Below are 25,072 nucleotides of genomic sequence, written 5' to 3'. Positions count from 1 at the left end.
CCCGCGGGGAGCTGGGTTGGAAGGGGTGGGAAATGGTAAAAGGGTCAGGAACGCGTCCGAAAACAAACAAAAAAAAAATATGGAGAGAAATGTGTTGATGCGATTGGTAAAGGTACTGAATAAACACGATAATTTTATGGATTTGTTTTCCGTTAATTAGAATTTTTTTTACATACCTCTTCTTAAATCATAGAATCACAGAATGGTTTGGGTTGGAAGGGACATTAAAGATCATCCAGTTCCAACCCCCCTGCCCTGGGCAGGGACACCTCCCACTAGACCAGGCTGCTCAAAGCCCCATCCAGCCTGGCCTCGAACACTTCCAGGCATGGGGCAGCCACAGCTTCCCTGGGCAACCTGTTTAAAACCTTACCTGTTTTTTCATACAAGACTTCTGTACCTTCTTCCAGCTTCTGGAATGGATCGCTGGTTTTCCCTGGCTGCCAGCCTTTTTGGAATGGTCTCAACACCCGTTTTCCCTTCAGAAGTCGTAAAGAGTCGTGTGATCACACCTCATTAACCTATGCCGTCAAACAACCTCATCAAACTTGGGTAATGGCCTTTCCTTCCTAATCATGATTATGTGTTGCAGCTGCTGACACAAACGGGCTCTAGTAGAGCCTGGAATGGTTTGTGCATCACAAGGTGGCATCAGACAAAAGTCACGAGCTCGGAGAACTGCCCTACCCTGTGCTGGCACCAAGGCAAACACGTTCCCATTTCTGTTCAAATAGATAAATAGAAAAATAGTTAAATAAATAAATAAATACATTTCAAATCCAAAGTATTCTTTAAAGTAACTCTTTAGCATTCTCCCAAAGCACCCAGCAGTGTTAGGACTCTCTCCAAAGGCACCGAGCATTGTGAGAACAAGATTAAAGCAGCAAAATCAAGGAGACAGCCAAGACTGTGCAGACAAAGTAATGTGGAAGGGGCTGTGGAGAAGGAACGGGAAGCTGAGGGAAGAACACAGAAAAACTAGAGTTAATGAAGAAAAAAAAAATAGGAAAAAGAGGATAAAGCAACAGAGGAGCAGGAGAATGTTGGATGGGAGACAGCACATGGAAGTGTGGGCCGAGTGGAGGCAGGTAAAGGGTGAGCCGTGTTGAAGGATGGCAAGTGACAGGCAATTCGGAAGGAGCACGGATACAGTGTTTGGCAAAAAGCAGATCAAGAAAAGTGACAGTACTTTAGTGAGTCCAAAACTGCTGTTCAAATGAGAATTTTTTTGGTAAAAAAAAGTGAAAGACACTTAGTGTAATCAGAACAGACATCACTCCGGAAACAGTATAAAAGTAAAAAGAGTCAGTACAAAGGAAAAGAACAGCTGCAGGAAATGTTCTTTAAAGAATATGGAGTCACTGGAAATAGGAAACCAATGCTGACTGTGATTTGTACAGGTTAGGAAACTGTTGTCACGGTCCTCACAGCCAATGCAGTCCAACCAGTGGCAAGACAAAGACCGTAAGGCGTAAATAGGAAACGCAAGCTGTTTCCTATAACCTTTATCGGATATGGAGCGGGAATTTTAGTGGGAGAACTTGAATTTTGTTGAAAGGAGACTGTGCGGGAAAGCAAGATGAGAAGGTAAATTGTCAGCCTTGGCTTAAGAAAACGTGCCAGAGGAAAGCAGACAGCGGCCAACAAGCTGTAACAAGAACTTGTAAGAGCAAGGCTAGCAAGGGAAGAAATAACACTGAGGAAACTTCCGAAACACCATTAACGCACACCGGAGAGGTGAGTGCTCAGTCCCCATGTGCAGAAAAGAAGAGCAAACGTTGTTAAGAGTGACATTTCACCACCACGGTGAAAGAAAATCTGACAGTAATGAGAAGACGAAGGAAAGATAAAAAGGTGCTTGGCTAGACTTTTCTCCCCAGAGAAAAGCCAGGCTGTACCACGGCAGATCTGAGTCTCAATTCCCAGGAGGATTTTGAGACAAATTAGCGTGGTTCAGGCAAGTGGGGGGAAAAAAAAAGCAAAAAGCAGATATTCAGATCAGACAGAAATTCTAATGGCTGTCAGGAAAAGGTCACTCACTTTGGCTAATGCTGTACCGCACACTCAAGAATATTCTAACTGCAGTTTCCACTTTGAAATTTGTTTTATTTGCATTTCTTCTCGATAGGCATTTTGTTAACAATATTCAGTATCTTTAGAAATCAAAATACATTGCAATTTGCAATACACATCCAGAAACAAGACAGGTTGCATTTCATCCACCAAAGTGATGAAAATTTCATCAGAAACGGAGCATTCTTTGGTTAAATAACAGCAGTTCAAACTAGCTGTGCTTAAATCCTGTACATGCATTACTCTTGCACAAATCAGAAAACCCAAGTTTAGAACTTTGTCTTCCTTTTTTTCAGCAAGTATACAGACTTGACTAAATGTGTCTCTTAAATATTGCAAAACCACAGTTAAAAGTTTTAAATGATACACGTTGCACAACAAGCTTTTTCGGGGAAGCTGCAGAAATAACTAAAATGCAGAACACATGGAAATAAATTGCACCTCAGCTAGTGGAAATGCTTAATAAATTCATAAGGGCTTATTAAGTCCTTTTACAAAAACACTTATTTGTTTTAATAATTCAAGCACAACAAATAAATAGGATTTTTGCTATTGACTTGAACTGAAGCAAGATCGGACCCTTTACAGTCTCAAGGAACTATGATTTTATTATATCTCAATAACACTCTTTGGGTAAAAAGCTTTAACAAACATCACTTACCACATGATGAACAATATCACTTGAGCCATTTGTCAGTTTCAAGAAAAATCAGAAGTAGTACATAATTAATAGTGTAAAGCCCAATTAAGCAAACTACCACCTCCTCCCCTTTTTTTTCTCCAGAAAATTCCATTCAAAACCCGCGGGTCATATTTTTGATGAATTTCTACAGACTTTCATGGACATTTATTGTAGCTATTCCTTGGGAGAAGGAAGCATGAAATAAGAACAGGTGATTTAAGACCGCGTTTCTTCATGAAGCCCCTTTTGTCACTTTACGTGCCCTCGCCATTTCATGTTTTGAGGTTCTGTCAAGAGCCTCCCGGCAGGTCCCTATAGAAAAGCTTCTTGATGAATGTGTCAATTTACAATACAGAAGCTACTCCAATTAATCTAGGTGCGCAGGGAGACAGCCGGTAGCAAGCAGGGTATTGTAAATTCCAAACCTTTCTTAGTGCACACTAACTTCTTAAAGAGTTCAAGCTCTACTGAGCGTTGTTGATACAATCCCTTACTGCTTTAAGGCAAGGGTGTTCATAACTTAAGCGCTAGGACATAGGACCATGTCACTGTTACCAGGCTGTCTGAGGATGTGAGTGAAATTGAGACCATAGTAACAGCAGCGTTTCTAAATTTCTTCTTCTCTTCCTCAGCTTGTTTAAACATTAAGCTTGTACGCTGGATTTGCTTAATCTGTGTGTGTGTGTGTTGTGGGGTGGGGGAGAGAATAGGCAGTTCAGGTTTCTCCGGGAATAGTAGTGAACTGGGATAATGGAGCATGTAATTAAACTTGCAGAGAAACGTTAGACCTGTGGAGATTCCCTTACAGGGTCTAGTGCTCTGCCTGTTGAACTCAGTTTTAAAAGTCCCATTAATCCTAATGGGCAAACTATCAAATCCATAGCGGACAAAGATCTCCACGGCAAAATTATATGAATCGAGGAGGATTTCACTTAATGGTATTCTACAAATCTGTACAGGATGGGCCGTTTTGCTTCAGTACTACACAGGGCGAGATTTGGGTGCAAACTCAAATGGGAAAATGCTGCTCATTTGCCAAGGGGAAAAAGAAAAGGAAATGGATTCAGGCAGGACGCTCCCTCCTTTTGCGTAATTACCTCTGCAAAAGATCTGCACTGCTAACAGAGTCTCTGTCAATGAGACAAGAAAAAAAAAATACTTGTAAGTGTCTAAACTAAGTTTTTCCCCCGCGTTTATTATCGTTTCTTACGGAATATCAGGAATGGTAGTGATGCCCGGAGACTTGAAGGGCTAAGCGGCCCCTGGTAGTTAAACCAGCATGGTGCCCAGCTCCGCTGCAGGAATGACTCCCTCTCTCCATGCCTGAACCAAAATAAGCTCGGCTGCACTTAATTGGCTTCCAGCTGTCAGAGCTGAGGCAGCTGCCTTTGAGCTCTGCCCGGGGATTAACCTGTATAAGCTCAGGTCGCTCGCCCGGGACCCAGGCTCGGGCCGGTTTCCAGAGCTCGGGTGCTCTCCCAGGGATGCTGGAGGCACCTGTGCCCCACAGGCACAGAAACCCCATCTCAACCTGTCTCTTTCTTAGTGCAACAGGGAGAACAGCTGTATAATTTGAAAACTGTGTACTGACTTGGCAGGTTAGCCATGGGACCTGTCTTACTCCGATACCCCTAGGAACTGCAAAATAACTTTAGCAGTACACCTAGAGAAAGGGCTGAAGGGGAATAAAATACCTTTGAACTCTTTCGGTATTATCACATGAGATGCCATAATCTGTCTGCAACAAAGTTTGCACTTTCCACGCTAGGAAAAGGAGTTTTTCACGGCCTGAAATATCTACCTATCTTTAGGCTTCTTTAAAAAATAAATGCATGAACAGGCCCTTTAAAACTTGATGAGGAAACAGAGTTAAGGGACTGGCTCCACCCCAGATGAGTTAGTGGCGGTTTACAAAAATCAGTTGCACAAACGAGTTAAAAATAAAGCAGTGGCTGGAGAAAGGACGCAAAAAAATAGGGACTACAGGCTATTAAAAATACTTTTCCTGTCCCATAACAAGAATAAGCTAGCCAAGAACATTTACTCAAATTCTTCTTATGAGAATGTTTATACTTGCATTGGGATAATCCTTGTGGGGCTGATTTGGTTTGGGCCCTTAACGCGTTTAACCAGCTTTGTGTTAGTAAGAGACAAGTTGTTCTGGAGGCGTGTTGTTTGAGCTGCTTGCATTTTTTTCTACTAAAAGGGATAATTTCTGCTCAATTCCCAAGTGAAATATCAAATTAGATAATTAGGGAAAAACACACATAGAAAATATAATTTAGCAAATGAGGACAGCTTTAGCAAAATATTTTTTTTAAAACTTAAATATCTAAAGTTGCAGCTATTAAGTTTATCTTAGAGTACTTACAAACCAAGAGAGACTAAGCAGCAGTAGTATCTCCACAATACATACAGGGTTCTGAATAGGCAATTTGCTTTTTCTGTAAATCAGAACATTATGTTTAGCACATACTGTAGTTTCCCTGTGGGTGCACAGCAATAAAAGTCAAAACAAACAGATACAAAGCATTTTTAAGCAGCGTTCAAAATGATGCATTGCTTGTTTGAAATGACACGTTTGTACATTGCAGGGTAGGGCTCGTATCCACCTCTCCTTTATAATTTGAAAGTCTGCGTTGGTTTATTTTCACTCCGCTCCCTGTAAGACAGGGCTATTTTGAAGCCTTTTGGGGGAAAAAACCCAACCCACTGTAAAGTAACCATCCAGCATGAAATTTTAAAAGCGTTTGGAAAGGAAACTCAGAAAATCTCTATCTCAAAGCCCATTCAATCATCCTTTGCTTGGAACTGCTTTTAAATACTCTTCTACTGCAATGGCAGAAACTTCTCCGTACCAGCTTTGAAGCCAGATGTGCTCAATGTTCATTTTCATGAAGAACCACTCATAGCTGCGAGGCCACTTTCTTACCACCGGGTGCCTGGAAGGACAAAGAAAAGAAAAAAAAATAAATTTAACAGATGTGCCAAAGCATATGCGTAGTCTGCTTTTTTTTTCCTCAGCCAAGCGTGCTCAGCCAGGGTGAAAACCTGAGATCTAAGAAACACCACCATTCATCTTTTTTGCCCTCCCTTGCAGTAAGTTTTGTGATCTTCCATGCCCCAGTCTGGTGAGAGCTCCAATGAAGGCAGCCAGCGAACACCGCCTTCCCCCGTTGCAGAACCCCATCTCTACAGGCAGACGTTGTTTGGTCTCCAAGTGAAAAAAATCCAGAGGAGATTCTCTGGACGGGTGTCAGGGAGCAGCCAGCAATACCGGGTGCAGACCTCTGGTCCCCAAGCCCCAGCGAGCGCATCTGCAGAGGATGCCATGGGATGCTCGGCAGCGGTGCAGGGAGCGCAGGGACACAGCAGCTCGAGCTGCAGACTTCACGGGAGCGCGGGGGGAAGCGGAGCAAGTCGGGGCAGACCCTGCAGAAGAGGTGGTGGGTTTGGCAACCTCTAGGTTGAGCTGGAGTTTCCCATCGTTTTCTGAGTTGTCCCTTTGAGCACCCACGACTGTGGCATTGGGAAGTGGCTCCAGCTGCTGCCGGCGTTGGATGGGTTGAGCCCCGGCAGCCCTCACTGTGTCCTCACAAAAAAATCTGGCTTTTGCTCCCTGACAGTGGAGCATCCGCTGCCGAGGCGCTGGTAGACTCTGGCTCGTGTAGGAGTCTGATTTCTGCAAAGTCTGTAAAAAAGGCTTGTGTGCCCCCGTCTATCCCTGGTCTCATTTTTGCTACTGATGGGACACCCGCTGACAGAGTCCCACCCTAACCCCTTCCAGCAGGCCAGAGAGAATACTGCCTCCAGGCTGGTCTGGATCCCAGTTCATCCCAGTTTCCCAGTAGTATTTGATTTACCAGGCAGGGTGCGCCTGGAGGACCGTCCCTGGCAGCCTGCGTGGGAGGTGCCTGACCCAGCTAAGTGATGTTTGGGCTTTTCACGCCTGTGATTCTGAAGACCCACTGGAGGGCATGGGGGCACACCCTGGGTGTATGCGGGTGTGTGTGTGTCAGGGTTGTGCTCACCTATGTTCAAAGGAGACTGTCCTGTAAGGATTACGGCGTTGGAAACAGTTGTCCTGGTAACGTCAGGAGAGGTAATAAAACCCGTAAGCTCCACCCTGCAGACAGGTGTAAACCCAAAGGCAGCAGAGCTCTGCTCTGAGTGGGGGGCTGTGGCTGAGGAGCACTACCTGTCCTAAGGGGGGTGGGGGGAAGAATCATTAAAGGTAACAAATACACCCTGGATTTATGGACTCTCTCCTCGGAGCCAGGTGAAATATTTTCATAACCCTCACATTATAAGCCACGTGCCTTACCAGAGTCCAACACTGACTAATTGCACTTCCATTATTTCATTACCTCAAGAGTTAAAAAGGAGGTCGCACCGCTCTGCCTGTTGTTCCGCACCACACAGGAGCTCCGTGGCTCCAAAGTAAAGATCAGGCTTGTTACTTCTCAGATTTTCCATACCAAACGGCCACATATTTGTCTCAAACCTGCGGGGTTGCACCCTACGACGTGCCTGTTACATACGGACCTGGAAAACATTGCTTGCTTGGCAAATTCCACTTCCTCCGGAGGCACCGTGACCATCTGTCCCGTGAGAGTCAGCCTGGCGCACCTCAGATCCTCCGGATCAATTACATTTTTTCTGTGCACAGAGAAAAATGCTCATGTGTAATAGCTTGCTTTCTTTGTTAAGAGCTTTGGAGAAATATGAATTCCTGCTTGCATATAAAAAGTTGGAATGTTTTGTCAAGGCTTGCAGGTCTTTTCTACACCCAGCAATAACATTTGGGCTCTTGAAGGAATACTCACCTGAAACGGATCTCTGCTGTAGAGATTTGCCTAATCTTAATTTATGCTCTTAAATTATGTTTTTATATAATATATATAAATATTATATATATAAAAATATATAATATATATAAAATATATAGATATATTTTAGACTGTAAAAAATGTGAAAATGGCAGTTTTCCCAAACATATATACAGACCTTAATTCAGGATTTTGAAGAGAAATAGTGAGATGGTTAGTCTGTGCCTATACCTACAAAATAAGTACGCGTACGTGTATTTGTGTGTAAAACGTAAGGTCTTTACCTTGTGCCTATCCTAGAAACTCAATCCTTGTTCATTTTTACCCATTTTTCAACTGCTTTACACCAAAGACTCAAGTAAGGTCTATTAAAAAGTATTCTCCCACTGCCTTCATCCTTCAGACCCAGACAGGGAAAGTACTTGTTGCGTTTTGGCTCTTTCTATACGGTAATAATAAATAACTCCCATTAGTAGCTGCGGGGCAATTGCCGACTCTGACATATACAATACAAGGATATAAATCATAAGTAAATTGACCAGTCGCAAAAAAAGTTGTATGAAATGATTGCAAAGGCCTGATCCTGGCAAGCGCTGAGCAGCCCCAAGTCCCATTGCCAGCAGCTTGAAACTGCTCAGCATCTCACAGGACTGTCTCCCTACATAAGAACATAAGCTCAAAAAACTACATTAGGAAATGAGGACCGCATTTCCTCTTCTCTGTGTTTTAATCTGAAGCAGCAAATCACAGCAAATGACATCTCATCTGTGTGCGATTTTACTTAAAGAACTTGGCTTGAGCCCTTTAGCCTTAACTGCATGCAATCTGCAGTGGCTTTTTTTTTTTTCTTTGGTAATAATTCTCAATATGTGTCTGTTGCATGCAGGAAACATATGGGCATCCTCCTGCAGCTAATTTAACACCTGCAGATTCCCCGCAGATGGTTATGAAAGACTGTGTAGCTCACTGGGTGAAGTATCTGCTTTTATAGATAGGGCCGGGAACAGAGATAGGCGAGGAAGGACGGGGGGCTGATTGATACGCAGCTCTGCCCGGTAAGCACTTGGCACCGTCTGTAGCCTGAGCTCCAAAGAGCCATTTGCAGTCACATCATCTCTGGGATGTTTTTTTCAGCATCCTGTTCAGTCTGGCGCTGCAGTTGTCCGAAGGGGGTGTTCAGTTTAACCTTAATCTGGACAAACTCCACTCGTCCTCTTTTTCTTCTAATGCGCCTTCTGCATGGGAGGAATGGCAGCTGCCAAGGATCAAGCTCAGACTTTCTGTTCACATCAATAAATAATGCTCTGATTTTCTCTAGTACGTTTTATTTTTTATTATGAAGTAATAAATGAATGGTGTTCTGAGTAACTGAAAATCCGCATTCCCTACCCTGGCACTGGGTTTATTTCTATCGGTGTGTATTCAGAGTACAAACTTGTCTACACGGTCACCTTGGCACGCTGTAGATCCTCAATGCTACCTCCTACGGCATGCTGGACTTTCCCAGCTGGCTTATAGTGGCCTGAGAGCATCCTGTCCCTAAACGGCTTCATGTCCTGGGAGACACCCATAGCTCCTGGCATTTCTTTCACATAGGCTTTGGGTGTTGCGTGGCCATTCAGCGTCTGTGGTCCAGCAAGAGGCTCACCCACCAAAACATGAATAAATATAGGCGAATAGAGCGTATGCAGCTGTAGAGAGAGGAGCTGGATCCCACTGACAAAGGGTGTCAGCCGAGGATCTTCATGTCCAGCAGCCAGGGCTGTGCAGATTCACACTCTTGCAGCTGTTGGCCCTGGACAGCCGAGTCCCAAAGTCCATTTGAAGTGATCTCCTCATCTATTGCTACCTTTTGTGCTCAATCTTAATACTGAATCAACACCCTCTACATATGTTTATATATTTAACTTGACAATTCTTAAAAATACAAAAGGGAAGGGACTTCTCAGTAGCAAAATTTTGGTTCAGAAGATGGCTTTAAACTAGTAACTGTGTGTATGAAACCATTTCCTCCGCAGCCTAACAGTACCGTAAAACAACCGAAGAGCCGGGAAAAGCAGGAGTATTTGCAAGTGCCTTTCTCGGGCACAGCTCCTTGGTAAGATGCTGTTAATTACTTTCAGAGGGGAATTAGAAAGGGATTGTTATTAAAGGATGTCTGCATCTCACAAAGCGGATCAAAGTGATAGATTTGGGCGTGATCAGGAGCAGTGGGAGATTTTGGTCTGACACCTTCTCAAATTACAATTATTTGATCTTTTTGTGCAAGTACGTATTTATTCTAAAAGCGTGCTCATTGATTTGGAGTAGGCAAGAGACCTGACGTTCCTGTAGTTAAGCAATGAATTCTGCTTGCCTTTGCTGAGACATTTTTGCCTGACAGGACTAGTGTCGGATGTGACTCTTCCCCGATTTACAGGAAAAACTGCTCTCCACATATTTGGCTGACAACAAAACCCACACACTGTACATCCATATCTGGAATGGTTTTATTTCTGTTTTTTCCCCTGGCTCCTTCTTCTGTTTGCATTTTTCTTTACGTACGTGTGAGTCAGGGTGTTAGACTGATTGTCACACATAATACTAGCTTCCCAGTAAAAGTTATTCAATCTGAATTTTGCATATTGGAATAATGTTCTGGAGGGCCAGTTTGTTTTTCTGGGTAATGAGGCGAACAAATTATTTGTTGAGATTATGTTAGATGAAGTTTTGGAAGAGCTGAACAGGACAAGGATACATTTGAGTTCAGTACGCTGTGTTATTACTTTGTTGGCTTTGCTTTTAGCGCTGCCTCTTGCCATAGGTTTTCTATTTCAGAATAGAAGCTTTGTACTCTAATCTTACATGAGCAATAGTATTTTCTTTATCAAAGGAGCCCTTCATAATGTGAAGTAAATCTGTTTCTGCATCATTTTTGGCATAGTATTTCCCTGATGACGTATGATTACTTTTACACTTTTTAAACCATCAAAAATCACTAAACTTACAGCTACGACTTCTAACTCCATTGTGAACAGGTCTTGATTTTCAGTGGTGTTACCAGTGCAACTAATGTAAATGCAGGCTTTGCTTCCTAGGAGTAAAGGGATATAGCCAGGGATATATCTCATATTTTTACTAAAGATAATAAAGGGATACTAGGGATAAATAGGTATATTTACTATATACCTCCTCCCTCACATCTGTAGAGGTCTAATCATGCCTTCACTAGTCATTTCTTGCCTTTTGTATAAATAAACGCATACTCAGCTCTCAGTCCTTGGGTTCCTTTTATCTTCGTTGGCACAAGAACAAGTAGGTGCGGAGGAGTGGCTTTATATAATATTTGTGCGCTGCTGACTGGGGGCTAGGGGGAGGCAGAGCCAGGGGGAGAGACAGTGACACACTGTCCAGGAAACCCGAGGTGGCTTCTCAAACCCTGTCTTCACCAGAATCAGGTCCTCTGTCTCCCTGGAGAGGGTTTCCTGAAGGCTATGACAAAAGACGAACTGAGGGGATGGGAAAGCAGGGAACTGTGGAAGGAGACCAAGCAATAGCAAACACATTTATTTTTTTATCTTATGTAGAATACATACACCTTGTTGCAGAAATTGAGGGATGCCAGATTAAAATGGAAGTAGATTCAGTTTATGCATTTTATAAGAACACAGTGCATCAAGAGAGGTTATCTTAATTATTCATCTGATTTGTGAAGAGGGAAGAATTGATTATCTCTGTTCCTCTGCTTACGGTGAGCAAACCAGGTATGCAGAGTTTGTCCAGGCAGTTGGCACTTCCAAGCGTGGGAGCTGAGCGCATGAGCCATGTTCACTTGCAGAGGTGCCAGCTTTACTGAGCTTAAGGAGAAGTCTGTGTCCACGTGAAGCACGTTTCCCAACAACGATGCAATGCCACGAAGCTCACCGCTGATGAACACGTCCCACTTCTTTTACTGCGTACCACTTCCGCACTTTCTGGGTCACGGTTCAAGAGCGGTTCAGAGTTAAGAGTGCCACCTACTCATTAAATTGTTTACTACACTAGCCATCTCTTGGATTTTAATTAGAAGGTTCCTATACAACAACTAGCCAAGTCCAGATCTGATGAACCCATAGTTGAGGCTAACGCAGTTATACTGGCACACGAGGTGATGATGTTGGGACTTTGGTAGGATTCCCTTTTGCAGTTGAGATCTCTGCTTTGAGTGACGATGCTCTGTCTCCTGGTTCCTGGGTTCCAAAACTATCCCTGGCGTATCATCTTAATTCTCAGCCTCAGCAACCCATTAGTGAGGTGAAACAGATTTGGCACAGATCAGCAGTAAAGGCAAAATCAGAGTTTGGGAGGCACTTGGGAAGGAGAGCCAGGTGTCCCCGCAAAGGAATCGGTAGGAGGAAGGTGGGAGGGTTCCAGTAATGCTCCAGGGACTAGGGAAGGAAGCAGGCATCTGTGGAGGGGAATTTCTCTTCTTTCTTCTTCCCCAGCCTCCTTTTCCCACAGAGAAGCTGCCGTCCTTCTCCTCCACTCCCCTGAGGTGAGAGGACCTTCCATCCTCCTTGTCAGGATCCATAAATCCTCCCCATGTCCCCTGAACGCAGTTTTCCCTGCCCTGATAGAAAGCACTGCTTTTACACACAGAATCACAGCATGGCAGGGGTTGGAAGGGAGCTCTGGAGATCATCTAGTCCAACCCCCTGCCAGAGCAGGGTCACCTAGAGCAGACCTAATTCTTGAGCAGAATGAAAGAGAAAAGAAGTTGGGAAAGAGCTTTCTCCTGTTGCAGAAAAGGAGAGCCAGAGAGCTGAGAAGAAAGACCCAGAGAACAGTTTTCCTACATTTCTGTCTGCTCTAGAGTATGCAGCTCGTGTGTGGCGTAAGGGCAATAATGACTGTCTCTACACATCCTCACCTTCCTGTGGTGGCAGCAGCAGCCGTGCAAAGCCATACAATTAGGAGGTGGTGTCTGGCTGCCGGAACAGCTCATCCCTGCTACCTCCCACGGACGATGCGAGGTAGGCACCCTGTCACCCTGTGCAGGGCTCCTCTTCGCCTAGCCCCAAATTGGGCATGAGGTGAAGACTCAAGAGTTATTCTCTAGTATAGATAATACATCATAGAACTTTTTGTCCCCTAAAATCCACAGAAAGGAAGAGAGGAAATGCTGTGTCCTCGGAGAATTATTGTAAAGTGCTTGCAATTTTGATTCATAAATGTGATTAATTTTGAAAAGCAAGTTATCCTCCTCGTACATTTCATTTGCTTGCCACTAACTACCGGAGCCTCTGAAGCAGAAAGAATGTATCGCTGCTGCTGATCTGCATGGCATAAACGTCAAACAAAATCTCTGCTGAAAGCAATTTCATAATCTGAAAAGCTGTTGCTGGCCTTCAGCTGGATACGGCTGGGCAGTTTTGCCCTACCCTGCTCTGATTTTGACAAGAATTTCTTTATCAGCCGTGTCTGAGAGGCAGCAAAGATCGCTAAAAGACACCTTTGCTTTTGCTTTTGGAAGAGCAGTCTTCTGTTCTGAATCTGAAGTCAGGCTTGAGAGCTGAGGAGTATTGGTACAATGGCGCTTCGGCATCCAAGTGAGCCTGTATTCATAGTATACCTGTTTTCATGTCTCAAATAATTTCACTCTTCCTAGAAGATAATCCTTCCTAAAATGTTTTAATTAGAATTTGTTAAGGGAAGTCAGTCTGTTTGTCTGTTTTCATTGACAATAACAACTCACTTCTTTAGCTGAATTCTATGATTCAGACAGGAAACTTTTATATAGTTTAACCATAGACAATTCAAAGGGGAAAAAAAAGAATCACAGCATCAACTATTTCTGTAAACAGAGTCAGAGAAATATATACTACTTCACTAGAAAGGGATTTTGGGAAGTTAGTTATTTAAGAATACAGGAAAAAAAATAGTAATTTAGAGCTATATTGTGTGCATTGGGTCATGATGATAGTAGGTTTCATATTTGACTTTCTAATTTGGTATCATCCTGATTTTTTAAATACAGATTTTTCAGGAACAGCAACTGACATAATTATTTGCATATGACTAAAAAGGGCCATATAAATACCAGAACTAGAAATGTGTCTGTGCCACAGAACCAGGAGGTGGATCTCAGAAATTGAGGGATGTCTGGATTGAGCCTTTGTCTTCTGTGTGCGTCATTTCTCTGTGTGTGAAGATGCAGTGCCGAATTTCTTTGTTCTATTCATCCTCATATTAACACACAGTGACTCTATACAAACCCAGGGGTAGCTATGGCCTCAAGTTGGGCCAGGGGAGGTTTAGATTAGATATTAGGAAAAATTTCTTCACTGAAAGGGTTATCAAACATTGGAACGGGCTGCCCAGGGAAGTGGTGGAATCATCATCCCTGGAGGTATTTAAAAGATGTGTAGATGTGGTGCTTAGGGTCATGGTTTAGTGGTGGGTTTGGCAGTGTTAGGTTGATGGCTGGACTCAATGATCTTAAAGGTCCCTTCCAACCTAGACAACTCTACCATTCTGTGATTCTATATATTGGATGGCCAACTGACATCTCAAAGGTTGTGCCTGCCACCCATGGCAAGCTTATCGTCTCTCAGGATTGACTGGGAATGGATGAAGTCAGCAGTTTATGCATGCTGCCAATCACCCACGCAGCAGGGACCCTAGCCCACCAAATTACTCTCCTATTCCTATGGCCTGCTGGTATTCAGGACTGCTGGAGAGGAGATGCTCAGTCCTTCCCATCAGCCTTTTCAATTAAGAGTTTAGGAAACCTATGGAGTCAGCTTATCTCCACTGAAGATGTCTGCCATCTTGTGCCGATCTGCTACCTCAAACCACAGATGAGCATGGTGGGTAAAATGGCTCTGATGGAGCCACCCCTGATGCAGGTCATAAACCAGGAGAGGAACCTGGGTCCCTCAAAAATCATTCACTGTCTGCAGCATGGATTTGAAACACCATCCTCCAAACTAATAGCACAGGAAAACAAACACATGGACTGACCCCACCGCTGCTTTTCTTTCCTTTTCCCTTGTGTGAAAAGCAGCTGTCGGCAGCCAAGTAACTGCTCCTTCTCCAAGAAAGCTGCAGTTGGTCCCTACGAATGTGCTGAACCTGATGTCAAGGAGGCGACACACATTTAAAATTAATTGCCTGTTTTCCAGACTGCAGCTGTAATGAGGCAGGCCCAGGAGCTTGCTTGGAAAGGCAGATCCTCTGAGCAGCCTGTGTGTTGGGCAATGCGTTTAGAACAATAGCTGCTCTATTCTTTAATGTCGGGCTCCGTCTTGCTCCCTCTGAAAGCTATAAGAATGGGACTCAATCTTTTCAGCCTGTCTGTGGCATAGATGTGCCCCCTTCGTCTATTTATAGCCCTGAACCATTTAATTTTTCTTGCTTCTATTATCCATTTATCAGCCTTCAGACAGGACGCAGTGTAGTTACTAACGAATGCTTTCTGCAGCCTGGCCATCAGAGAGCCTCCTCAGAGAAGTGCTGCCCGTCTCCCTCTGGGAAATGGCAGTCTCTAGGTCAGAGATGAGGAATCCAGACTGTAGCTGCAACACTATAATGTCTTGCAATTAGCGCCTATTCAGATGCCTTGCAGCTCTCTTTCTTTCATTATTTAATCTTATTTCTCTTATTAGTTTAGGCTTTTCAATTTTTCTCTCCAGCTGATTAAATATTAAGGCTGGAGCACCAAAAAGGCCACTCTGTTTTCCTCACATCCCCAGATGTGAAAATATGTATTGTCAGGGCTTGAAACTCGAGTCTGTTCTGAAACAAAACAAATGAAATTTGCTACTAAATAAATTTAATATCACACTGATGTACATGCACACAAGTCACTTGATACTCATTAGATACAAGAAGACTATTGAAATGTCAGCTATGTTTTCTTTCTAAAGGCCAGAGATTTCTTTTGCGTGCAATAGGTCAGAAGCATTTTTCAGGACAGTGCCAAATACTCCCAGGAGCATTGACTACAAGCATCGACCAGCTTTCACATTTATTTTAATTCTTACAATTCAGAGCAGGTTAATAATGAAATTCTAATAAAATTCCACATGAAAACGAGCTACAAAGGCATTGCTGGCGTACAAGGACATGAACTTTCTCACGTAGAGCATTATTCACTTAGCTATTTTGTATAATTATTTTGAAACCAAAACAATGATGCCCTTGGCTGAGAGAACTTTTGGTATTAAAACCATCTATAAACGACACTTTGCAAAGGAAACCCCACAGAAACTGTCTTAATACCGGCAGTGTAAAAGGTCTTGCCTCTGATACAGTGTGAGTAAAGAAGGGGAAGGAACCTGCTATACAAAAACCTGAGCCACCACGTAAAGCTCTGCACGAAGGATGCTACGCGCTGCTTGCATGGCACAGCCTGGCTACCTCAGCAGGTAGAGCTCACCCCGGAGGGATGCTCGGGCTACCCTTGGGCGGGCAGAGGTGGCCAGCTGGCCGTGACTAGTGCTGTGGGCAGTGCTGGGGACAGGCGACCCCGCGCACTGGCAGCGGGACCCCGACACCCGTGTTGTTTTCTTTGTCGTCGCCCTGTCCTCAGAAGCCCTCCCTCTCTGTGGGGTAACGGTGGGATGCTGTGCAGGGCTGCCGTTTAAAACGTTGCTAGTTTAAAATGTGAACTTCACCCGCAGCTTAAAATGGAAATTCATTTCTGACCCTGGTTACAGGGGGAAGGGAAAGAAGAAAGTTAAAGTCGCAGTGCCCACACGCGTCCTGGCTGTGAGACAGCCCCAAAGCTTGCTCACGTTCTCCTAACTACGGTCAAAAACACAAACTGCAGCTCAACAAATGCCCCAGCTTCTCATTCCCCGTATCGCTTGTTCTTTGCACTAATGCCAACAAACGTCTGTTCCAGATGAGAACTCCAGAAATAATGAAAAACAAACTGAATGCAAGAACAAAATAAATAATGAAAGGAGCACTGATCAGACTCCGAATCTGTGTACTCAATTCAGTAGTAAGCTCAATATTTAGAGTACGGTTACATGCCAAAGTGGGGATGTCCTATTTTCCTCCTCCTTCTCCTTTCCCCTCTCCTTTGCACTCCTGTGGCTCTCAGGGAGACGATTCAAGTTACTAACCCAGTAGAAATCTAATTTTAAAAAAAGGGGAAGAGGTTTCTGCTGGGTTACTGAGCTAAAATAGTCCCACCATATGGTCAGCTGAAGGGAGGGGGTGGGATTGCATGGCCAGGAGCAGCAGCGGCCATGGGAAGAAAGGAAGAAGGACCAGGAGAAAACCTTATTCTCATCGTTGGCATAATTTTCTTCAGATTTATGTTGCAACTCAAGGTCAGGCAAAGTCCAGAGCTGATGCAGGAGGGGGAGGACATGGCACACCATGCAACTGGTGGTGGGGAGCGAGAGTAGGGATGTGGCAACTGGTAATTAGTTTGGCCTAAGCTGTCTTGGAAAACCAGGTTTAGCTCCTTGGCGGTGCCCAGAGAGCTCTTCTCACCAGAGAGCATGCTCTCAGGCTGCGGAGGGGACCATAGAGTTGGGTGGCAGAATCCAGGTTGCCCTGGCTGCAAAACAAACAGCAGCACATTCTGGCACAGGAAAAAAAAGGGTAGTGGTTTGGTTTGGAAATTAATAGTTACTTAATAGAAAGAGAGCAAATAAATATTCTCGAAGGGCTGTGATGTATATGAATTTCATATTTCTATAAATCATGCAGCATTTCTCTTTTGTTGGTGAATTGGCACTTTCCAAACAGGTAAATCAGGCGGTGACGTTGCTAAAACATAAAAGGCAAAGCCTTTCAAGAGTGGATGTTTAAAGCCAGGGATGAAAGGCCACACTTAAGTGCCTAAACACGTGTGTAGTTTTCAGAAGTGCTCAACACCAGAAGTTCTCATCAATGGAAGCTGCTCTGAGTCTTGAGCCTCTGAAAATAGGGCATTGGGTAGGTTCGGGGACATTGGGCTTAACACACATTTTTAAGCACTTGGTCTAGATATTCAGCTCACTATTTGATTGCGTGAAAATGCTTAGAAAGCAGCAATAAGTTCCATTAGCCCATGAAGAAATAACAGATACACTTACTTAAATTTGAAATTATTAATTCAAAATATTTAATGAAATAATTTTAAGAAACAAGCAGAACCATTCTGGTCTTAACTTCACCGCTCTGTTGACCTTCTCAAGCCTTCAAAGCTGAATTACCTTAACAAATGTTGCGATAGAAGGTTCCTATCAGGTGTTTGACATTGCAAGAGGAAGCTGTGATTTCCATTCCTTGGGAACAGGATGCCAGCCTGAAATCACTTGTACTGCTTAGGCCTAAGAAACATTTCATTTTGACACCGTAGAACTCTTAAGAAAACAGACAGTAGGCTCCGGAGGCGAATACAGACAAGTGCAACAGTAACGTGCTTCATATTTGCCATTTTGCTGCTTTTTCCCGTGCTGTTCTCAGCTAGTGGGCTTGAGAGGAGGGATGATGCCCAAAGCAATCCCCAGCTGTGGAAATCTGGGATCCAGTTCTTACAATAAACCTCTCCTCCCTCAAAAAGGACCTTAAGGTGGGGTACAAACTTCCAGTCCTGTTTCTTTCTGAAGCAGCCTGCAATTACCAGTTCTTCTCTCTCTCTCCTTGGAATATCAGCTAAGATCTGCTTTGGTAAGAGAGTCCTGTCTGACACAATTTCGGTGTCGTGTACCTCGTCACGTAAAGAGGCCTTTGGAAATAACACTTCACACAAGGGTGACCCAGCCAAGTTTGCCACATGTTTGACTGTAAACAAACATATGGCAGAGATAATGTCTTTTTCAAGGAGACAAGCATGGAGGGGGAAACTGAATCATCTTTGAATTTCCATACATACATTTTACACACGTAGGGCTTCAGCGATCTGGGGTTATTCATTGTACATAAGATTAGGAAGAAAGAAGTCAAATCCCTGCTATCTCTAGAGAGACAAACCTAGGGCTGGCTGTAGATCAGAAAATCTCAGAGCCGGCTTCCTTTATGTGGGGGATCGTTTACCGACTGTTTATGGTATACAAGGTGACAAAAGTTTGTGACGATATCATATTCAATCGTACCCTCTGAAGAGGTGGAAATTAGGCTGGGTGGCACGGTCCTGAGGATATAACTTGTGAACTGAGAGCCTGAGATGCTCTTACAGACCCTGGAGAACTACAGCCCTGTCAAAGCAATCAGCAGGGCCTCCAGAGCTGGCCAGCAGAGCAAGGGTGTCTACTTTATCATGACCTGGGTAGCCCTTGAAACAATATAGACTGTATTGACTAGATCTTCATGGCCTAAAATGGGATCTTGAACACCTAAGATTTTATCTGGCACCTCCAAGAGGACATTAAAATTTAGGTACATTAATGTGCAAGCTGAAAGCCACTGCAGCTGTTGATGCTACAATATACATCAATGACACTTCTGCTTCTCTTTACCATTCTTTACTGGGGCAACTTACTGCAAAACAAAGCTAAGGAGGATCTTGTAGCTGATGGTGAGAGACAAAAATAAATGGAGGACATTGAAGGTGGGACCCAGAATTTTGTTCTGAGGACTCTGTTCTCACTGAAGGTGGTAGAAGACAGATAAAACTCTGTTACCTGCAGAAATTTCCGTCTGCCTCTGGCAGGGTCAGAGAAGCCACAGGATTCTTCAGGAGATCTGCCACAGTGTTATCCTTTGGTGTCACGTAAAAGAAAGGGATTCCAGTGCTGTTATTGACAGGACCGTCGCTAAGAAGTAAACAGTTCCCATAGGGCATACCTTGGATCTGCAAAATCCAAATAAGCAACTGGTTATATCTTTGCACATAGACGGTTTACAATGTTTGAAATTCCCTCAAGGGCTCTTGCAGAGAGGACAGCAAGCCCCTGCTGCTCAGTCTACCACTTTCTGTTGTCACGAGACAGACTTTCTTCTACATTAGATCTATCATGCTTCTATGAAAACAGATGTCTCCTCCATTTCTTCTTTCCCGTCCTGCCCATGATTTCTCTTCCACCAAATTAAAAACGTTTAAGTGCATTAAAATCAGTGCCATCAGTGTCAAGCAATGTTGACTCCACAATAGCGCTGATAAACTTTTCTCAAACCCAAAAGGATACAGAGCCTAATTTAGCCTTGATTCAGCCTGCTTTTTACACTAATTTTGCCTCCCCTTTTGTCCTTGATTTGCAATGTGATGGCATTGGTTTGCCAAGAGAGAGGAGAAGGCGTTTGAGCCAGAGTTGTGTTTAAAGTCAAGCTGGATGTCAGCTCAGCTGCCTGGGCAGGAACCTCAGCTATGGGACAGGTGGGACTCAGCCACCAAGCCAGCCGGAGCAAACCTTCCTCCCATGCCAGAGGAGGAGCACCAGGGAGCCAAGTTTTCTCCCATACACTGACCGGCGTACACACGGTGGATATAACGCATACAAAAATGTCCTTGCCCTGCAGTGACACACTTTAATGTTCTCCATAATGATTTATACTCCTACCATGCTTTTCATCCCCTTATAAATCGCAATGACAGATACTTAATGAATTACTGTTTTTTTCAGGTCTTCAGATATTTCCTTCCTTGTGGTCAATTAGATGTTAAATAGTAAAATCATCAGTCAATATATTAATTCAATGCAACTGGTAAATCCTTTACAGCAAAATCAAATTAAATATGAATAGTTAATAAGAAAAGTCTGGATGATGTTATTATCTGGATTGCATGCTGATTCTTAATGTTTATATGCCTTTAAAATGTTAATGCTTATAAACGGTCCTTGTTAGCATTCCTTAGAAGGAATGCTTTAATGAAGCTACGTAACTTAGAAACTAAAAATACTTGTTTATTATTAAGAGTTACAATGAAAGAAAAATAGGAGCTGTTATTAATATTGCAGGCCGCGTTTCCATTGCCTAAAATGTTCAGTCTGTCATGCCTGGTTAATGTTACAGTGGATTCTCAAAAAGAATTGCGATCACAGGCAGCGCAACTCAGCATTCAGAGCAGCAACACCCCCCTCATCAATTCCAAATTTTATTACAAATCCAATTTTTCTGTATTACCTCTGTGTTGTAACTAGAGACAGCTAACTGCAAGCTATATTACAGCCATAATTCCACCAAGGGTTTCTGGTGAGAGCATAAACCAGAAGAGTTAAGATCATATGATTTAATAGGATTTCCGACAATCTGATGTAGAATTACGGGCCTCGTGTGTGCACACAGATATTTATTTAATGGTATCTTTTTTTAAGCTGTTACTTTGTTTTTCACAATAACATAAACTGCCACTAACTCAGCTAAGCTTTATGAAGATTAACGTGCTTCCGTCTATTTTTTAAAATGCAAGTTAATTAATCTGTGAATACTTTCAAGAGAAGGTTAAAACTATCTTTTTTCTCTTGTTTTTGTTTGTTTGTTTGTTTGGTTTTGTTTTCTTTTCTTTTTCTTCTTTTGTCTGGGTGGTATCGGATGCTGTGTCTAATTCCAACCTTTCATTTTAAAAAGGGAAAAATGTTAAAGCCGGGAAAATTAATGACCCCGATTATCCAGCGCAGCCCAGCTATTTTTGCTTAATGCTTCTGACGGTGAAATCGTCCTTTAAGCCGGTGTAACTGGACCGCTGCGGGAGGGACAGATCTCGTGGTGGCCCAGCTGACTCTCCTCTTCACCCTCCTCCTCCTCCCGCCTCTCCCCCGCCGGCCGGTGACAGCCAGAGCCCGGGGAAGTCGGGGGGGGCTCGCACCCCGCTCAACCCCCGGGGCAGGGACAGGGACAGTGGCCGGGAGCGGGCTCGGCGATGCTGCGAGGGGTGGAAAAGCCTGTCTCCAAAAAAAAAAAAAACCCAACGCTGTCGCTCTGCTTCTGCCTTAAAGATTTTGCTTTTTCTGTGCCTCTCCGGTGTGTTTGTGGGTTTGTGTTTTGTTTGGTTTGGTTTTGTTTGGTTTTGTTTTTTTTTTTTTTTTTTTAGCGTGGCTCCCTTGCAGTACTCCGAACAGGATTCCTCTCCCCAGGAAAGAGTTTTTTACTCGTTTCCCCGCGCATTTGGTGCCCGCTGACACCGGCGGGACGGACCACGACGCCGCTCCCGGCGACAGCGCGGGGCGGGGGGAAGGGGGTTCGGTGCTCGTTAGCGCCTCACGCGTGACCGCGGCAGGCCCGTGGGCACCGAGGAGGGGGGTCGGGGGCGGGGGGGGGGGGGCACACCGTACCTTTCCTTGCGCGGCCCGCGTAGCCACGAAGCCCCAGGTGTTGTAGCGGGCGAGGAAGCGGGCGGTGCCGGCGCGTCCCACCGCCCCGCCGCCCTCCCGTCGGTAGGAGAACATCCTGGAGGGGGCGGCCCCCTGCCCCGGCCGCCTCCCCGCCGGCCCGGAGCCCAGGGCCGCATCTTCCCGGTAAGCCGAGGCCGGGTAGCTCTGCTTCCAGAGGCCGCCCGCCTCCTCCAGCAAGGAGGGGAGGGTGTCCTCGGTGGAGGAGCTGTGCAGTTCGTCCGCCGCCGCCCCCGCCTCGGGCAGCGGCCAGGACACCGAGCTGACCACCACGTACCCCCCCGCGCCGCCCCACAGCAGACACCACCACCAGGCCGGCAGCCACCGCCGCCCCGCCAGCCGCCGCCCCGCCGACATCTTCTGCGGCACCGCACCGCGCCCGCAGCACCCTCCTGCGGCCGCCGCCCGCCCCGCAACGCCCCGTCCCGTCCCCCCCCCCCCCCCCAACACCCCTCCGCCGGTTGTCCCAAATATTTGCAGCAGCCCCCCTCCGCCTTGGGCCGGGCGTCACGCGTTCATGTGGCGACACCACCACCACCACCCCCCCGGTGCGGCTCGGGCAACACGGTGTTGGGTCTGCCCGCGCCCGCCGGTGACACCCGTGGGGCAGCCGCCCGCGGCGTGGGCGCATCTCGGGGGGGATGGCGGCCTCCCTCGGCTCGCCGGCTACGCGGGGCTGAGGGGCTGGCTGCGGGTTTGCCCTGGGTTTGGGTGTCCTTGGCAGGGGAGGGGGCTCGGGGCAGGGAGGTGGGTGGGTGGGTGGCCTCGGGCAGGTATCGCATGAGATAATTCTCTGCGTGTGCCGCAAAAGCGAAAGGCACGTGAACCCACGGAAGCGGAGGCGGTGCGGTCTCTTCCATTTATTGGAGAAGAGAGAATCCAGGAGGGAGCGCGTCCACTTCAACGCTCCCGTTGCAGGGAAAGCTTCATTTGGACACCAGGGTCGAGCAACAGCAAGACCCGCAAGTCCTAGGAAGGCAGACCTCATTAGTTCCAGTGCTCGTGGGGTTTGTTTTGACATGGAAGTACGTGGAGCTGCTATTAAATGATATGTTTCCCAGGCAAGGTTTTAATTAGGCAAAGATTTGAATGCATCTTTGGGTTTATATCAATGGCTCTATTTAGTAAAGGCGCTTTTGCATCCTGCTCCTTTTCTGTTCTTGGCAGTAGACCCCCTCAGCATGGCAATGCAAATTTACAATTCTTTATAATTTCTGCTTGCAAACTTTCATTGTATTCACGCAGATTATTTCAGGAATACAGGTTCAATACGAGACAGGGAGGAATGCGTCTCAAAGGAGTCTTTGCCTTTCACCAGGTTGTCAGATACATCTAATAGACCTTACCTTTCCATAGCTGTGAAGAACAGATCACAAGGTCGTTCCACTCTTACAACTTCTGCTACATTGCTTCATGAGAATATGCTGCATATCTAATCTAGGGTATAAACTTTTTAAGATAAAAGCGGACTGAAATACTGAGCATTTTTAGCTTATGTTTTTCCTAGACCCTCTGTTTTTGTTTTTTATCTTCACCACAAAAACCTGAAGGAAAGGTGAAAATGGGTATAATGGGCCTTAAGGCTCAAATTCATTTTTCAGATTGTGAAGATACTTCCCTACAGTATGTAATTTCGCCACCAAACTCTTTATCTTATCAGCAAAACTGAATACGTGACTACCTATTCCTTTAGCACATGGCCTGGTCTACATCTGCGGTGATGCCACCCTTCTGAATTGATTCCCACTTCAGTGCTTGAGCTGAGACAGAAAAACGTAGATGCAAGTGGAAAATAAATGTAGATTTCCAAAAACAAAAAGAGTGAAAGCTTGATAAGCTCCTGACAAGTGCTTTTCTCTAGTTCAGGAAATGTCCTTTCTTGAAACAACGAAACAGTTGTCCCCTCTTGAAATAACAGACCCTGTAGACGCGCTCTTCGAAATTATTTAAAAACCCAGTTTTCCTGGTGTTTCAGGGAATTTCCTCATGCAATCTCATGCATGCAGGATAGAAATTTCGTACCCTGTATTTGCTATTTCGTACAAATTTATTCCGGGGTTTCTCTTTATAGTGTCTTATCTTGTACTTTGCTTATAGAAAAAGTTCAAACAACCTAGTGTCTGACATAAACAAATAACATTATATGCAACTTATTTTTTTCAGTTAATACTATTATATGTGACATATTGACTCTTGTATCCTGCAGAAATGGGAAACAAAGCAGGATTTTTTTCAAGACATAGAAATTAGTGCTAAATTCTATATGCTGGGATGGAGTTGACTTTCTTAGTAGCAGCTGATGTAGCGTTATGGTTTGGGTTTGGGATGGCCGCAGTGATGATAGTACACTAATGGTTTTGGTTGTTGCTAGGCAGTCAAGGCCTTTTCTGCTCCTCAAACCACCCCACCAGCGAGCAGGCTGGGGGTGCAGAGGGAGTTGGGAGGGGACACAGCTGGGGCAGCTGACCCCAACCGACCAAAGGGATATTATGCACCATGTGATGTCATGCTCTGTATATAAAGCTGGGGGAAGATGGAAGAAGGGGGGTATGTTCAGAGTGATGGCGTTTGTCTTCCCAAGTAACGGTTACGCGTGACGGAGTCCTGCTTTCCTGGAGATGTCTGAACACCTGCCTGCCCATGGGAAGCAGGGAATCATAGAATCATAGAATATGTTGGGTTGGAAGGACCTTTAAAGGTCATCTAGTCCAACCCCCCTGTAGTAAGCAGGGACTTCTTCAACTAGATCAGGTTGCTCAGAGCCTCATCAAGCCTGGCATTGAATGTCTCCAGGGATGGGGCCTCCACCACCTCTCTGGGCAACCTGTTCCAGTGTCTCACCACCCTCATTTTAAAGAACTTCTTCCAAATGTCTAATCTAAACCTGCCCTGCTCTAGTTTAAAACCATTGCCCCTCGTCCTATTGCTACATGCCCTTGCAAACAGCCCCTCCCCGGCTTTCTTGTAGGCCCCCTTCAGGTACTGGAAGGCCGCTATGAGGTCTCCCCGGAGCCTTCTCTTCTCCAGGCTGAACAACCCCAATGAATTCCTTGTTTTGCTTTGCTTGTGTGCATGGCTTTTGCTTTGCTTATTAAACTGTCTTTATTTCAACCCATGAGGTTTTTTCCTTTCCCTTTCCCCTCCTTTTCTCCCTCTTCTCCCTGCCCTTCTGGGTGAAGGGGTAGAACTGCATGAGCATCTGCGTGGTCCTAGCTGCTGGCTGGGGTTAAACTGCGACAGCACTGTAGACACAAAGC

The 25,072-nt window shown here is 45.0% G+C and overlaps 1 protein-coding gene across 1 annotated transcript; it reads right to left on the bottom strand.

Annotated features, from left to right (window-relative positions):
- Positions 1-2,092: 2,092 nt before the first annotated feature.
- CREG2 (cellular repressor of E1A stimulated genes 2) lies at positions 2,093-22,172 on the bottom strand. The gene is made up of 4 exons (XM_054188589.1): positions 21,759-22,172; positions 19,170-19,339; positions 7,301-7,414; positions 2,093-5,697 (listed from the first exon to the last, which is right to left on the bottom strand). The coding sequence occupies exons 1-4, from the start codon at positions 22,170-22,172 to the stop codon at positions 5,550-5,552; spliced, it is 846 nt and encodes a 281-aa protein (XP_054044564.1). The 3' UTR covers positions 2,093-5,549.
- Between the last annotated feature and the right edge of the window lie 2,900 nt (positions 22,173-25,072).

Source organism: Rissa tridactyla, chromosome 1, assembly GCF_028500815.1.
Source record: "Rissa tridactyla isolate bRisTri1 chromosome 1, bRisTri1.patW.cur.20221130, whole genome shotgun sequence".
Classification (NCBI taxonomy): domain Eukaryota; kingdom Metazoa; phylum Chordata; class Aves; order Charadriiformes; family Laridae; genus Rissa; species Rissa tridactyla.
Note: the sequence above shows the minus strand (reverse complement) of the source record. Positions and strands in the feature narration are given on the sequence as shown.